The sequence below is a fragment of the Mus pahari genome, chromosome 20, assembly GCF_900095145.1.
Source record: "Mus pahari chromosome 20, PAHARI_EIJ_v1.1, whole genome shotgun sequence".
Taxonomy (NCBI): domain Eukaryota; kingdom Metazoa; phylum Chordata; class Mammalia; order Rodentia; family Muridae; genus Mus; species Mus pahari.
The window spans coordinates 46,393,413-46,409,342 of record NC_034609.1 but is presented as its reverse complement, the minus strand read 5'-3'; the positions used below and the strand labels follow the sequence as shown (position 1 = coordinate 46,409,342).

General features: G+C 53.8%; 2 protein-coding genes across 6 annotated transcripts; one reads left to right on the top strand and one right to left on the bottom strand.

Moving 5' to 3' along the window:
- Positions 1-3,659: 3,659 nt before the first annotated feature.
- Positions 3,660-7,861, top strand: Spata2l (spermatogenesis associated 2 like). Of its 4 annotated transcripts, XM_029532481.1 has the most exons (3): positions 3,660-3,716; positions 4,043-4,346; positions 5,606-7,861. In XM_029532481.1, exons 2-3 carry the CDS (start codon positions 4,044-4,046, stop codon positions 6,581-6,583), a joined length of 1,281 nt encoding a protein of 426 aa, XP_029388341.1. In that variant the 5' UTR covers positions 3,660-3,716; position 4,043; the 3' UTR covers positions 6,584-7,861. The 4 variants fall into 4 exon arrangements, with proteins under 4 accessions (XP_029388341.1, XP_029388340.1, XP_021076457.2 ...); XM_029532480.1 differs by having other exon boundaries at positions 3,662-4,346; positions 5,639-7,861; XM_021220798.2 differs by having other exon boundaries at positions 3,662-4,346.
- Positions 7,558-15,220, bottom strand: Cdk10 (cyclin dependent kinase 10). Of its 2 annotated transcripts, none has more exons than XM_021220280.2 (13): positions 15,131-15,220; positions 13,263-13,335; positions 12,514-12,585; positions 12,010-12,112; positions 11,789-11,870; positions 11,134-11,201; positions 10,581-10,633; positions 10,315-10,384; positions 9,430-9,489; positions 9,078-9,201; positions 8,864-9,003; positions 8,382-8,434; positions 7,558-8,171 (listed from the first exon to the last, which is right to left on the bottom strand). In XM_021220280.2, the coding sequence occupies exons 3-13, from the start codon at positions 12,530-12,532 to the stop codon at positions 8,074-8,076; spliced, it is 870 nt and encodes a 289-aa protein (XP_021075939.1). In that variant the 5' UTR covers positions 12,533-12,585; positions 13,263-13,335; positions 15,131-15,220; the 3' UTR covers positions 7,558-8,073. The 2 variants fall into 2 exon arrangements, with proteins under 2 accessions (XP_021075939.1, XP_021075938.1); XM_021220279.2 differs by having other exon boundaries at positions 15,093-15,214.
- Between the last annotated feature and the right edge of the window lie 710 nt (positions 15,221-15,930).

Genomic DNA, 15,930 nt, shown 5'->3' with positions numbered 1-15,930 from the left:
CCTCAGAGTCCAGTCTGCAAATGGTGCAATAGAAGCCTGAGGCCATGATACCAAAAGCAAGTGGTGGGCCCAGGTCGGCAACCCATTCCTGGGGCAGTGACCTAATGGCCGAGACCTCTGCGGGTTGGGAATGGGCGGGCAGCTACTTCTCATCTGCCTCAGGAATAGCACAGACTTGGGTCTCAGCTAGGCCGGAGAAATGTCTCAATGGTTAAGAGCACTTGCTCTAGGCTGGGCGGTGGTGGCGCACGCCTTTAATCCCAGCACTCGGGAGGCAGAGGCAGGCAGATTTCTGAGTTTGAGGCCAGCCTGGTCTACANAACAGGGTCATACATTTGAATGCTTAGTCATCAGGGAGTGGCACAACTGAGAAGGACTAGGAAGTGTGGCCTTGTTGGAAATGTCACTGGAGGTTTGGCACCGGTGGCGCACGCCTTTAATCCCAGCACTCGGGAGGCAGAGGCAGGCAGATTTCTGAGTTTGAGGCCAGCCTGGTCTACAGAGTGAGTTCCAGGATAGCTAAGGCTACACAGAGAAACCCTGTCTCGAAAAGCGAATGAATGAATGAATGTTAAAACAGAAACCGCGTGACTCAGCTGACACTTGGCACTGTTGGCTCCTGAAGGCTTGTGCTCGAGTGAGGTGTAGAGACCTTGGATGGGAATGCCAGGTGACCGCTGCGCTCTTGCTAATGGACCTGCTGCAGGCTTCTGCTCTGACATTCAAGTCAGGTTTTTTTTTTTTTGGTTTGGTTTGGTTTTTTGAGACAGGTTTTTCTCTGTTCGGTTGGGATAAGATCAGAACATACTTGTGGCCCATACAGAGGTCCTGAGTTCAATTCCCAGCAACCACATGGTGACTCAGCCATCTGTAATGGGATCTGATGCCCTCTTCTGCTGTGTCTGAAGACAGCGACAATGTACTCATAGACATAAAATAAACAAATCTTTTTTAAAAAAATAAATCACAGTAACCAGTTCTAGTATGTGTGTCACACCTATAACTCATGCTCCACAGGCAGAAGCCAAAGGAACAAGTTCTAGGCCAGCTGAGCTACACAGAAAAACTCTTTAACAAGGAAAGAAAAAAAAATCTAACCGGCACAAAAGAAGTTAAAAACCACAATCAAGAAATGAAAGTTGAGGGCTAGTGAGATGGCTCAGCGGTTAAGAGCTCCGACTGCTCTTCCAAAGGTCCTGAGTTCAAATCCCAGCAACCACATGGTGGCTCACAACCATCCGTAACGAAATCTGATGCCCTCTTCTGGAGTGTCTGAAGACAGCTACAGTATATTCACATATAATAAATAAATATTAAAAAAGAAATAAAGAAAGAAATGCAAGTTGAAGCTGGGTGTGTGGCTCAGTGGGTAGTGCTCCTGCCTATCCATACAAGACGCCCCAGGTTAGAGCCCCAGCACATCATAAAATGGAATGTGGTGGGCTAACCTGGCTACAGGAGCTCCTGTCTCCAAAAGAAAAAAGAAAAAAAAGTTAAAGCAATAACAACTACACACACACTGGGATGAGGAAAACGTTTGGAAACTGGACAGTGCTGCACGTGATGGAGCTGGGAAGACACAGTTGTGGATGGACCGAGTAGACGCCAGCTTACGGTCCGAGGCAAGATGAGTTTGAATGGCCTCACTTGTGCCAATCTGCCCTGCTAAAACTAAGGTCTGTAGAGGGTGTGTAGAGCACACACTGTGTGCCCTCAGATAGCAAGAAAAGTAAGTAGCAATGGCAGGTGGCTCTGTGAGTGCTAGGCCAGCCTGATCTACAAAGGACAGCCAGGGCCACACACACACACACACACACACACACACACACATGCACACACACAGAGAGAGAGAGAGAGAGGGGCTGGGGAAGAACGTCTATATTGTTACTTCAAGGCTCATCCCAATCCAGAATAATTTCTAAGTTACGAGTTAAAAAAAAAAAGAACACATTTGCAGGTGAACATTAGCTTCCACATTAGTGTAACATAGTCTTTTGCAATGGGGCAATTGTTCTACCTCTGGGCCACATCCCTGCCCCCAAGGACTCTTCCTTTTTCTGTTAACTCCCTCATTCTGCCACAGGTGGGACCCAGGCTTGTCTTGAAACAAGGCAGGCATGGAATCTTTATGATTTGTCAGAAGTTAAACTATGTCACTGTGAGCTGAAGCAACCTCAAAAGCCAACCAAGGTTCCCCTTTGGATCAGCGAGCCCACAGCAAAAGACCTATGTTCAGTGATAGTCAGCAAGGGGCCTGGGGAATGCTGCCTGCTTGGTTACACTATTTGAAGTCCTTTGACTGTGGGAAATTCAATAGGACAGATACCTTCCCTATGCCAGGTTCTATTTGATCAAACTTGGCCTAGGCTTGGTGAGCTGGAGAGAGAAAGGTGCGGCCGCCCAGAAGCAGATGGAGCAAGAGATACTGCTTACATGAAGCTTAGGTTTTAAGATTAAGGAGAAGGTGCTATCTCCATCAGGGTTTCTATTCCTGCACAAACATCATGACCAAGAAGCAAGTTGGGGAGGAAAGGGTTTATTCAGCTTACATTTCCACATTGCTGTTCATCACCAAGGAAGTCAGGACTGGAACTCAAGCAAGTCAGGAAGCAGGAACTGATGCAGAGGCCATGGAGGGATGTTCCTTACTGGCTTGCTTCCCCTGGCTTGTTCAGCCTGCTCTCTTATAAACCCAGGACTACCAGCCCAGAGATGGCACCACCCACAAGGAGACCTCGCCGCTTGATTGTTAATTGAGAAAATGCCTTACAGCTGGATCTCATGGAGGCATTTCCCCAACTGAAGCTCCTTTCTCTGTGATAACTCCAGCTGTGTCAAGTTGGTCCTGAGTGAGTTGCCTAAGACCACAGCAAGTTGAGGTTAACAGTTCTCCTGAAGTCACCCAGACTAATTCTTGGATTTCATGATTCCAGTCAGTTTTGAAGGTCTGTAGGTCACACACTTAAGGAGCACCTTGTCCTGGAGGGTGAATACATCCCATCCTACCTCAAATACTCCCTAACCAAGTTTCTCAGGGACTAAGAAATGAAGTGCCAGGGACCATGGAACAGAGTCTGCAGAGGCACTCCGAATAACCTCCTGGTCTGTTTTTTTTATAAGTATTTTATCTGCATGCATGTGCATCAAATGTGTGCCAGATGCAGGGGCCAGAAGCAGATGTTGGGAATTGGAGTTAGAGACGGTTGTGAGCGGCCTCGCAGGTGCTCACACCCACTGGGCAATCCACCACCCCACCGTTTTAAATTGTACTTAAATACATGTGTTTGATCTCCTTTGGTCATCTGCCCGCCAAGACAGGCCCCACCTTGCCAGTATTTGGCTATTCTGTAGGTTGGCTTGAGGAGCCAAAGTCCAGCCTGGTACAGACCACAGCCTGGTACAGATGTTCCGCTAGGCACATCTTGGCGACCAGTATCATACACGCACTGTGTACTCCCACTCAGACTAGCTGAAAGACTGGAGACAGTGAATCTGAGAGGACCTCAAAAGGTGAGCTGCACGGGAGGGCCACGCCTAGCTTCGCCCAGGCCACGCCCACACTCACCCTTCTACTTAGCCGGAAGGGCGGTACCCGTCTATAGCCTCGCCCACCAACGTCACGACCAAGGCCAAGGAGGCGGGCTTGACTCTCTGCGGAAGAGCGAGGAGAGACCCAGGCCCAAGCAGAGCTCTCTGGGATAGCTGGCGACTAGCAGGTAGCACCGCCGCCCACGGGGACGGTCAGTGGGAGAGGGACTCTGGCTGTAAGAGGTTCAGCTAGTGGGAGCGGAGCTGTTGATCGGAGGACGCTCAGCAAGCGGGGCTGAAGGTGTCCTGGGGAGGGGAGGCTATAAATACTGTGGTCACTTAGCTGTCAGCGTCCACGTCTCAGGGACCATAGATTCCGAGACTTGCTAAGCTGTCAAGGTTCCTATTTCCAGGTTGGAGGGAGCCCTGGGGGTGCTGGGTGCGGGGTTGAGAGTCGCACACACAGCTGAGATGACATGGTCTCTAGTTTGACACCTCGTCCCGGCTTGATCAGGATGGGCAGCAGCTCACTGTCCGAGGACTATCGCCAGTGCCTGGAGCGCGAGCTGCGGCGCGGCCGCGCGGGCGTTTGCGGCGACCCCTCGCTGCGCGCGGTGCTCTGGCAGATTCTGGTGGAGGACTTTGACCTGCACGGGGCGCTACAGGACGATGCGCTAGCGCTGTTCACTGATGGCCTGTGGGGGCGGGCTGATCTGGCACCGGCCCTCCGAGATCTGGCCCGCGCCTTTGAGCTCCTAGAGCTGGCCGCTGTGCACCTGTACCTGCTGCCTTGGAGAAAGGAGTTCACCACTATCAAGGTATGGTGCCAGTGATGCTCCTTCGCTCCCCTCCTTGTCCAGACTGTTTGGGCTGCAGGTCCTCTTCAGGGGAGGGTTCTGCGTTGAGGGGTCGTGGGCATGTTGGGATGCATGCTACCAGAGTCATTCACCTAGAACTTACATGGCTGTCCTCAAAGTAGTCTCACTGCCCTAGTTGCCATGGAAATTCTAGGGTAGACGTGGGTGGGTGAGGGAGGTACTTGATGTCCTATGGCCATCCTAACTCCTCTAGGACGCGGACTGGTCCCCATCTATAAAATGAAGCCGCTAAGACTGGGAAGAGAAGAGCAGATCAGAACAGCCGGGATCTTATTCCTGCCTGGGTCCAGGTTAGGCGGCCAGGTCCAGGGCTTGCCTAGTCCCTTAGGTCAGATGGCAGACCACCTAGAGGGGGTAGGGTTGCTCTGAGCTAATTTTGAGTGGGAAGGCAATGACATCAGAACGCACGTGGGCGAGGTAAACCTCCACTGGTTGTCATGGTAACGTCTCCCCCTCCACACCCCACCAGCCTGCCGCTCCACGGGGACACCTGAGATCCCAGGGCTTTCATTCAGTTCTGTCAAGCCAGAAGCCCACCCATCAGCCCCAGGAGGACAGAGGCAGCCAGGCGTGGCCTTCACATTGAATAGTTCAGGAACAGTGTTGGGGTGGAGCTGGCAAGGATAAAGCCCCTCCTAGCTGTGTGGTTTTAGGGAAAAGTTCCTTTTCTCTTAAGTCGAGGTGTAATGCCCTAAGGAGGGTGTTCTGGCCAGTGCTCCTTGTGTGTAGACCTCCTCTCCCTAAGGGATGCCTAGAGCTGCTGTAGTCAGTCACACTTAGACCCAAACTTAAACCCTGGAGCTTTGGTTCCATAGGTAGCTTGGATCTAGAAAGCACATTAGGCTTTCTGGAATACTACAGTTGTGGGAGGAAACATAAACAAAGGGCAGAACAGAATTTAAGAGGCTACCTGCCAGCAGGGTACAGTGGAATGTTCCTGTAGGCTGAGGCAGGAGGATGGCGAGTTTGGGGTCAAGCTGGGCTATACAACGAGGACCTTGTCTCGACTTAAAGGGCTAAGGTTCAGAGACACAAAGCTTACTTAGCATACACAAGGGTTTAGGTTCTCCGGGCTCACTCCAGACAGATGGAAACTGTATCGGGGGTGGGCACCAAGGTCAAGGCAGGCCTGAACTCACATGGGCTGCATCTAGGAACCTTTATGGAAGAGCATGCCTGACCAGGACCCTTCCTTACAGACCTTCTCAGGGGGCTATGTGCATGTGTTGAAGGGTGTACTCTCTGAGGAGCTCCTGACTCGAAGCTTCCAGAAGATGGGCTACGTGCGCAGGGACAACCACCGCCTAATGGTGACTACCCCACCCCCTGCCTGCCAGCTGGTGCAGGTGGCCCTGGGTTGCTTTGCTCTTCGGTTGGAGTGTGAGATTCTAAGTGAGGTCCTGACTCAGCTGGGTACGAGCGTGCTACCAGCCGAGGAGCTGCTCCGAGCCCGACGGGCTAGTGGGGACGTAGCCTCCTGTGTAGCCTGGCTGCAGCAGCGGCTGGCCCAAGATGAGGAGCCGCCACCCCTGCCCCCTCGGGGCACACCTGCCACTTATGGGGCCCCAGTGGACCTGTATCAGGACCTGCAGGAAGATGAGAGCTCAGAGGCCAGTCTGTATGGGGAGCCTTCCCCGGGGCCGGACTCACCTCCTGTGGAGCTGGCTTATAGGCCACCACTCTGGGAGCAGAGTGCCAAACTGTGGGGTTCTGGAGGTCAGCCCTGGGAACCGCCAGCTGATGATATGCATGGGGCCGGCAGCCCACCATATGGGGCTCTGGAAGAGGAGTTGGAGCCAGAACCCTCTGCTTTCTCCTTCCTTTCTCTGCGCCGCGAGCTGAGTCGCTCAGAAGACTTAGCTCCCCCTGAATCCCCTTCAAGCCCCAGGCAGGCCAGCCCCCGACACAGGCAGGCACAGGGGGCGGCATCCTCGGCCTATGGGCCTGCTGTTGAGCCTCTGAGCTACCAGGCACACAGCTGCTTGAGTCCTGGCAACCTACCCACCCTCTGCTGTGACACTTGCCGCCAGCTCCACGCTACCCACTGCACTGCCCTATCTGCCTGCCGCCCGACTCATTCACTGCGCATTCTTCTTGGTGACAACCAGAGACGCCTGTGGCTGCAACGAGCACAGGTGGACACCCTGCTCTATGACAGTCCTGGGGCCCATCCCTAGGCCCGGATGGACCCCAAGAATTTTGGGGACAGTTCCCATGGTGCTTCTTTTGGAAAAGGGCCTAGGCCACTGGCTGCCCTGGCCCTCCTATTCCCCAGGGGCCATTCAGGACCTGCAGTTGAAAGAGGGTAGAGCCTTCATGGGACGCTCCCGCCTGGTGCCGCATCAGGCCTCACCGACATGCCTGTCTCCGCCCTGGTGCAGCAACAAGCTCAATCAACAAGATCCTTCCCTTTGCTCCCTAGCCTCATGCCCAGGTGTGCTGGGTGGAGACGTCCAGGTCATCCGTGTTACAGTACCCAAACTCAGAAAGACCCCACCCTATGAACTGCTTGAAGCTCCCTACCTGATCCCTGTAGAGTATGACTGAGGACATGTCCCTTTCCACGTGCTGAGAAGCCCTCACCCAGGGGGCTTGCAAGTGACACAGTTAAGAGTTAGATTTGGGCCTCGTGGGAGGGTCTGAAAGAGCAGAGCTTACTCAGCTGTGAGGACCCTGGTTCACCTCTGCTGTTAGTGAGGCACACTCCCAGGCAGTGGGAGGAGCCGTCACCCCCACCCAGCAGGACTGAGTCTCTGCAGTCAGCTGCCTACCAGCCAGAGAGGGTGGGAGCAGGTACAAGCCACTTCTCAGGCTATTGCCAAAAAGCAGCCCGCCGCCCCACCCCATGTAGCTCATTCTGGGCACGCAGTTAACCAGGAAGAAGTTATACCCTCATCTCCCATGTGGGTAGCCCAGGACCCCTCACTAGGGGACCCTAAACTGCCAAGTCTCAGGACAGGGTTAGTGAAGGGCTGGATTTTCATCACCCACTTGGAGGTCCAGGCACAGAGATCACCACTCTGCCACACTTCCTCTAGTGGCACCTCCTCAGCCAAGCCTGTCCCTGTTCCTCATGCAGGGCCCTCAGAGGACACTGTCCATGTTGCATGGATCAAAACCCCACAGTACATTAAAGGATTGCCAAACTGTCTACTGGAAAGGCTTTTTATCTCTCCACCCCTGGCAAAAGAGCCCACCAATTCTCTCCCGGGCACCACTGCCAGGCACGTCCACCAAAGGCTTTCATTCTGAGTCTCACGGGTCTCCTCCTCCAACTAACACCTGCTCCCTCAGCCCTGCCCGGGGTCTCCAAGAACAGTTAGCATCTCCTGGGCCTGCTCATTCCATGCCAGTGCACAACTCCAGTTCCCACACGCACTGGATGGGACTTTTAGGCCTCTTAGCACTAGCTCTGTCCCCCCAGAAGCGGGGCTTCACTGACAGACAGGACGGGCCACGAGATGGTGCTACAACTGCCCAGTCTATCCTGGGTATCCCACTCAGCCACATCCCTGTCCACAATCCCCTCTGCATCCGGACACCGAGAAATATCAGGGAGGAGTCAGCTAAAGAGGACGGCCAACTGGAGGAGCCAAAGGCCTGTCGGGGCCTCCCAGTCGTCGGCTGATGATCCGTGAGGATGTGGAGGGGTGGGCTGGACCCAGGCTCAGGGCCGGCATCGTTTGCTCTGCCCTTCAGCGGCAGCTGGGGCAGCACGCTTATTGCGATGGTGGGGGAAGGTAGGCATGAGCTCCGGTTCGCAGGCTGCAGGAGAAGGGCAGCTTCAGGCCTGGAGAAGGGGCTCCCGGTGGGGCGGGCTCCAGGTCTAGACAGGACGCCTCACTTAAGCTGGCCCTGACCCATCGGCTCCCTTCCTTCTCCTCTGTGGTGCCTGCCCTGGGAACCCACCCAATGTGGACAAGCAGGGCTTCTCGCCAAGCCCCTAAGAGAACCTAAAGCCATCCGAGAACTTACGCAGGGGCTTCTCCTTGAAGTAGGAACTCTCCAGGCAGTCTCCTGCAGTTGCCCTGGGGAATGACAGTGACCTTTGGCCTTAGAGAGGCCTACTTCACCCAAACACAGCCAAGCTCAACAGTCCAACCTAATCTCCAACAAATGGGGACTGAGACCTAGACACTGACAGGCATTTCAGAATGGCTCTAAGACCTAAGGCCACTCAAACTGGACACCTGGCACCTATGGGTGTCTGGGTATGTCTGGAAAGTGGGTATCTATGGTCTGTATTGTGAGAAACCATCTTTAAAAGGTTTGTTGAATTGAGATGGCTCAGTGCTACATTGCTTGCGTAGTGGGTGCAAGGAAGTTGGCCTTAGCTTCCATTCCCAACACCAGAAACAGTGAATTATGGATTTGGGTTTAAGGTGTCCTTCCATCTCTGCAGAAGCCAGGGCCCGATCCTCCTGAGGGGCAGGGCTGCCTATAGGCGAGGTCTGTACCTTTTCTTAGGGTCATACATGAAGAGGAAATTGAGCAGACGAAGTCCGGCCTCTGAGAGCCACGGGAACTTGTGCTTGAGGTTATTGTAGGGCTGTTTCCTCAAGCTGTACTGGCCGGCCAGAGGCAGCTTGGAGAAACCCTGTAAGAGGCAGGGGCTGGAGCAACAGAGCTACCAGGCATGGATGGGGACTGAGGGTTGTCGGTAACACCCACCGGCCATATATTCTCACTCGGTGTCCCCAACAGCTGTACAATCAAGTCGATCTGGTGGATCTCCGAAGTGCCGGGGAGAAGGGGCTTATGGGCCAGTAGCTCTGCCAGGATGCAGCCGACAGCCCTGTAGAAGCAGCCGACATCCACTTAGCACCCGTGAAGAAGTAGGCAAATGGCCATAAGGCTCTCCTCCAAAGTCTGCAGTGCCTCATGAGAACCCGAGGCCAGAGCCAGTGAGTACCCCAGCCATGTTCTCGTGCTCCCCCTCCTTGGGTGCCACGGTCAGGCTCGCTACCATACCAATCCTGCTCCCCCTGACCAGGGCTGACCTGGGAGCAGAAACCACTCCTACCACATGTCGATGCTGGTGGTCTGGGTGGTGGTTCCAAGCAGCAGCTCTGGGGCTCGGTACCTGCAGATAAAGGCCCCATTTTACCTCAGGTCAGCTCTTCCCCTTCAGCCTGAGCTCCCTCAGGGTCCCCAGTGGCCCTTGGACTACCCTCTATCCTAAGCCCGAGAGAGCCACCATGTCTATCTCATAGGAACCAATGGATCCAAGCACATATACGCGGTCATCAGCTTGCTTTCAGATGGCAGTCAGAGAGCACGCAACTGAGGCCATGGAAGGATCCTGATGAGTATGTGAGGGACATCAATGTCCTGCCCTTAGCCACAGCCTCTTTCTGCCTTAAAAACAACCAAAATGGCTGGGCAGTGGTGGTGCACACCTTTAATCTCAGCGCTCGGGAGGCAGAGGCAGGCAGGCAGACAGAGTGAGTTCAGAGCAGGCTATACAAACTTCTGTCTCAAAACCCCTACACCACCTCTCTCCAACCCATCTTCCCTCACCCCTCACCTTCGCTTCCAGAGCCAGAGCCAGCCCGTTTATGGCTAGTTCAGTGTGAGATGGCATTTCTTTCTTTGGGTGTTTTTGGTTTTTCAAGACAGGGTTTCTCATGCTGCCCTGGCTGTCCTGGCTTCAACTCAGAGCTATCTGCCTACCTCTGCCCCCCGGGAGCTGGGATTAAAGGCACAGCTGCTGTCCAGCACAGGATGGCCTCTCACCTGAGCAGAGCAGAGTCTTGAGGCCACTGAGCCTGGCTCTGTTCTGAGCAGGTGGCCTAGACCCTGACATCCGCAGCATGTACATCCCCTTAAAGCTTCTAGATCCTCAAGGCCCCTCTGAAGGACAAGGCACACAAATTCCCGCAGGCCACCGTGACTCTAAGGAACTCACCAGAGGGTCACAACCTTGGGAGTCATTGGCTTTACTGGAACACCATAGGCCCGAGCCAGGCCAAAATCAGCTGCAGCAGGGGGAGGGGAGAAAAGATGATCACTCAGGACAAACAAGCTGGAAAGAGAACTGGACTAAGGTGGCCTGTGGCTAGGAAGACAGACAAGCCATCTCTGGTTTCCAGAGCCACACTGACATCCCCACCCCAAAAGGCACGCTCTAAGAAACCCACCTGCACGTATGCAGGGTCAGCACCCAGCACGCACCTGTCTTTACACAGCCCTTGTCTGTCATGAGCAAGTTGGACACCTTCAGGTCCCTGGGTCAGAAAGAAAGCAATGGCTTTCCGAGAAAGTTCCCAAAGGGCAATCAGGCTGATACCACAACCCGACACACTTTCCTGGCATTTAACTGGGGTTTTCTAAAATCAAGAAGGTGCATAGAGGCCAGGCCTCCTTCACCCATGTCTTGCTACAGCAGCCCCAGCACGAAGGTCAAACCAGTGGGCTCCAGCCCTCACAGGCATCTCTAGAGACAGCAGCTCCTGGCCCAAGACTCTGGGTGGACGCTCTCTACTGAAGGCTTCTGGCTGCTGCCTTCCCATCCATCCACCCACCTCTACTTCCCAGAGAACGGAGGGCTGGTCCGACCTCTTTCATCCAAGAGCCTCGCCCGGGAGCAGTCAGAGACTTCCAGATGTTTGCCCCTCTCTTGAATATTTTCACAATGAGACACTGGGGGACCACGGCTGTTCCTGGCCCACTCCCTTCCACCCCTCAGACACTCCCAACACACCTTCCTCCTGGATGCCCCGCCCACCTGTGGATGATGAAGTTCCTGTGCAGGTACTGAAGGCCACGAAGCACCTGTAGCATGATGCATTTAACCTAAGAGGAGGGCCAGAGGCACAGGTTGGAGAGCTTTGCTGCACTGCCTGCAGGTCACCTCCAGAGCGTGGCTGTCGCTATGTCCTACACAACTAGATAGTACCGCAGCAGACTTATTGTATATATATGAAAATGTGTATGTGGTGCGCATGTTTGTGTGCATTCGTCTAAAGATAAAGAGATTGTCATCAAGTATCTTCATCAACTACTTGCTGTGTTATATACGGCAGCAGCACCTTTCATTTGAACCCAGGGCTGACCAAATTTAGCTGCTCTACCTAGCCAGCCAGCCTAGGACTTCTCCTGGGATTACAGGCAGGCTGCCATAGCCTGCTAACATTTATATGGGTGTTAGGATCCAAACTCCCGCCCCACACTTGCATGCACATGTGCACTTTCCCCTGAGCCATTTCTCCAGTCCCCCTTTCCTTTCCAGAGGCCTGCCACATGGAGTGAGAAGACCTGGGGCCGACCGGCCTGTGCCACAGATGCTGTGCAAGAGGCGCGGGTAACTCTTTCCCAGCTGTCACAGTCAACACAGCCAGCCACCAACCAGGGAGCACCAGTGAGGCGCCTCCTTCTCATACCTGGGCCTCTGAGAAGGGTGTTGGCATGTTTTCCAATAGGCTGGCCAGATCTTGTTCGCAGTAACCCATGACCAGGAAGATGCTAGAGGGAAAAGAGAAAATGTGTGGTGTCTTCTATTTTCTGCCTAGTAGGTAAAGAGTCTGTGCCCACTGTAGGAAGGCTAATAACCCTGGGAGACGACGGACCCTTTAGTGGGGGACAGACTCAGGAAACCACACACCTCTCCAGGTGGTTGCCCACAACCACCTCCTTCAGCTCCACAATGTTCGGATGGCGGAGACGCAAGAGCAGTGTGATCTCACGCAGGCTGCTGATGGGGATGCCTGTAACCAAAGGTACTCAGTGAACGATACCCGGGATGCCACACATCCTGTCCTCCCGTCAGGGACAATTAAGGTGACACTAACACCACTCTTACTCTTGCGTTCATTACAGATGTACAGTAAATGGGTGGGGCAGATAAGGAGGGTGACAATGACCTCCCTAGAGGACAGGGGCAAAAGGGTTTGGAGAGAATGGGCCAAGGTGAGGAAAGTCTGGAAGGGTTCAGGGAGCTCAGGTTCCGGCTGCAGTGACAGGCTAGGCCAGCTCCTTAACTACAGTGCACATGCCCTCCACAGCCTGCGTCAGTCCTGAGGAACCTCAGACGACCTGTGCTTGCATGCGCCTCCCTGCTTGGATGCCCAGGTAGGCAGGGTGCTCCTGCATCCTGTTCTCAGCTCACCATCTTTCTCTTTGTCCATCCGCACCTTCTTCAGGGCGACAATTTCATCTGTCTGGGTATCCCGGGCCCGATCTGAAACAGAAGCACATGTGCAACGGTGTCTACCTTAAACCGTCACAGCCCCACCTTGCCACACAGGAGCCTCTCTTAAGAGTTTGCTGAAGCCGGGCGTGGTGGCGCACGCCTTTAATCCCAGCACTTGGGAGGCAGAGGCAGGCGGATTTCTGAGTTCAAGGCCAGCCTGGTCTACAGAGTGAGTTCCAGGACAGCCAGTTCTATACAGAGAAACCCTGTCTCGAAAAACAAAACAAAACAGAAGTTTGCTGAAATTCTTCCCTGACAACGCTTCTCCGCTCCCGAGGTGCAAGCTTGGGAATTCTCACTTGAGCTGGGTTGGGAGTTTGCGGTTTTGGTCTTGAGTGGAAACCTGGTCACCAGCTCTCCAAGCAATCTCTCTCACACAGCCTACTGCTCTGAGTCCACTTCCACAGCGGAGGTGGTCTATCTAGGAGGGAAAGACTTGCTTTATATGATAATGGCTTACGAAGCATTGTCGGCTTGGCAAAAGCCTCACAGCTCTGGAGCTGCAGGGAGCTTAGAGAAGTAGTGCATTTTACTGGTCAGGTATCTCCACTCCACAGCTACACACGTGGATCGCTGACATTAGCAACCCAATGCTTATGTTCAAGTATCACACCAGTACAGAGTGTGAGCCTTCCAGTCCCCACAGAGTTGTCTTGACCACTTACACACAATGCCATAGGTGCCCTCGCCAATCCGGTTCAACTTCTCAAACTCCTTAACACTTCGGCATCTTCCCAGCTGAAAGAGAGAGGCAGCCAGTGTGGGGCTCTGGAAGCTAACTGCACAACAAATCTCCCCCATACCTGGCACCGAGAAACGTGCTTGCATCTTGCTTATCCAACAGAAAAGCAACTATGTATTTGGAATTTTCTGACGAGTAAAGGGGACGGACACCACTGGAATCACTGAAATACCGAAGCGTACTGAAGATGGCCTAAGCATTCCCTCCAACCCAGTGTTACAGATGTCTGCTGGCCACAAGGCATGGACACAAACACCTCTGCGCAGGAGAATCCGGCCTCCAACAGGGAGTCCCAATGTTTCATGTGTGAGGAAACCTATCCAGGGGTAATCATTTGTGAGATGTGGGAAGGGGCTTCCAGGCGGAAGGAAGCTAGGTGACCCGCGTCCTTTTGGGATGAGGATGAGGGTCAGGTGAGGCAAGAAAAACAGGACAGTTAGCCCACGTATGGAAACAGCTGCCTCCAGAATTTTAGGGGTCAGAGAAATAGCTTGCCTGAACCACAGTATTCTGGGGTCTCACTGGGGAGTCTGTAACCTAATACATCTCCATGGTGTGGCGCCTTTCTAGGTGCATTAACTAAGCATTCCTTGGGTACAGAAGGACCTGAGCAAGCTTAGGATTCTATTCCACCAGGCCCCTGCTGGTTTCCCTTCTCTTAACTGCCAGGCCCTGGGTTTTGTCATTCTCTGATACCTGATGGCCCCCACGATCCACTCTTAGCTCCCTCCCTCCCTCTCCTCGTAGGCTCCCTGTTCACTTCGAAATTCCCTTCACCAGGATCCTGTGCTGCCACCTGGGTTTGGCATACCATTCTTTGTCAGATCTGCCCAAATCAACTCTTCTACAAATTTATTTTTATTTTTATTTTTGGTTTTTCAAGACAGGGTTTCCCTGTGTAGCCCTGGCTGTCCTGGAACTCACTCTGTATGTAGACCAGGTTGGCCTCGAACTCAAAAATCTGCCTGTCTCTGCCTCCCAAGTGCTGGGATTAAAGGCGTGCGTCACCACTGCCCGGCTAAATTTCTAAATTTCTTACAGAATATACTCCTTTTCTCCAAAATCTCCACTATTTTGTATCTCTGCTTATTTCTGAGTCCGGATCTCACTCTCTAGCCCAAGCTCCCCTCCAACGTGGAGTGACCATCAGCCTCAACCCCCTGACTGGGATTACCAGTGTGGACCATCACGCAGGACTCTGACATTTTTGACTTAAGGGACCATTGCACACGTGCATTTTCTCCCCCTTTAAGAACGGCTTTCGCAACCTCAGCTTCCAGCGCAGTGCTGAGTTAACTAGTTGTTAACTGTTGTCTCGTGCCTTCTGCTCTGAGGCTTACTTAATGTGCCTTGGACTCGCAAAGCATAAACAAGAAGTTAAAACATTCGTGGGCTACGGCAAAACCTCTTCCCACCAAACGTCTACTGGAGCAGAGATCGGAGCCCCTAAGGTTCACCTTCGCATCACACAAAAGGGACAGACAGTACAAGACTGTGAGTCACGCCAGGTGAGACCCCACGGCTGCAGGTGCCACCGGGAACCTCCGACTCTTCTCGCCGTCGGTCGCACGGCCTCGGTCCCACCCCGCCCCAGCCTCTGGGCTGCCGATTTCTGCCCACGCCGCGGCAAACTCGGGGACTGCCGTTCCCCCTCCGACGCTGGAACCTCAAACTTGAACGCGACACGGAGCGCCCCGGAGCGCTTCAGTCTGGCCCTGCCACACAGCGCCGCACGAGTGGCACCCCGCCGCACCCTGTGTTCTGGAGGCACGGTGAAGAAACCTTCCTTACGGATACACTTCAGTCGGATCTGATCCGACTCCAGGTCCACCTCCGCCATGCCCAAGCCGCGGCCGTCCTCTTCCAGCGCGCAGGCTCAACGCCCCTCGGCGCAGGCGCAGGCGCAGGCGCATGACGCACTTCCGGTTTGTTCTGGACTTGGGAACCAACTAAGCTTCTCTTGTACGACAGCGTCTTCCCGGGGTGCACAGGCTCCGTCGACTTTTCAGCGTTAGATACGGACACACTTCCACAAAGATGCTCAAAGTACCTACCATCCGTAGGCCAGCCTGCAGAAGACTCAGATTGGTTTTGATCAGCTAGAGGAAAATGCTTCTCTCCCCTGTTTCCCATTTCAGCGAGACCGATTCCAGCGATCAGCCGTGCTTTCTGCTCTTCCAGGAGACTGCCACAGCTGAGAGCTATGCTTTGATAGTGGTTGGGTACATTCCCCGAAAGCTGGATGTGCCGGGATTAAAGGTGTGTGCCACCACGCCCGGCACTAAGCAGTTTTTAAAGTTAGTGGCTTGCAGACAGTTCCAGTAGGCTCCTCCCAGCAACAGCAACCTAGCAATAGCTTATGTCATCATCTGTGAGAGCCAGGCCTGTATGAGGATTGCTCACACCCCAGCTTTCTCTCACCTCCTATGCTCTCTCCCCGCTTCTTCATTTTCTCCTTCTCTGTCCCCACATGTTCCCGGCTGGCTTCTTCCCTTCTCTCTCTCTCTCTCTCTCTCTCTCTCTTTCTCTCTTTCCCCCTTCCCCACTTTCTTTGCCTCTGCCCCTTCCTTGCTCCACTCCCCTTCCCAATG

Bases quoted from the DNA above. Each gene is read 5' to 3' on its own strand.
- Spata2l (XM_021220798.2), top strand. From the start codon at position 4,005: ATGGTCTCTAGTTTGACACCTCGTCCCGGCTTGATCAGGATGGGCAGC. The intron at 4,347-5,605 runs GTATGGTGCCAG...CCTTCCTTACAG, and splicing joins AGGAGTTCACCACTATCAAG to ACCTTCTCAGGGGGCTATGT.
- Cdk10 (XM_021220279.2), bottom strand. From the start codon at position 15,179: ATGGCGGAGGTGGACCTGGAGTCGGATCAGATCCGACTGAAGTGTATC. The intron at 10,634-11,133 runs GTGGGCGGGGCA...TTTCTGACCCAG, and splicing joins AGGAACTTCATCATCCACAG to GGACCTGAAGGTGTCCAACT. The intron at 8,172-8,381 runs GTAAGTTCTCGG...CTTCTCCTGCAG, and splicing joins CTTCAAGGAGAAGCCCCTGC to CCTGCGAACCGGAGCTCATG.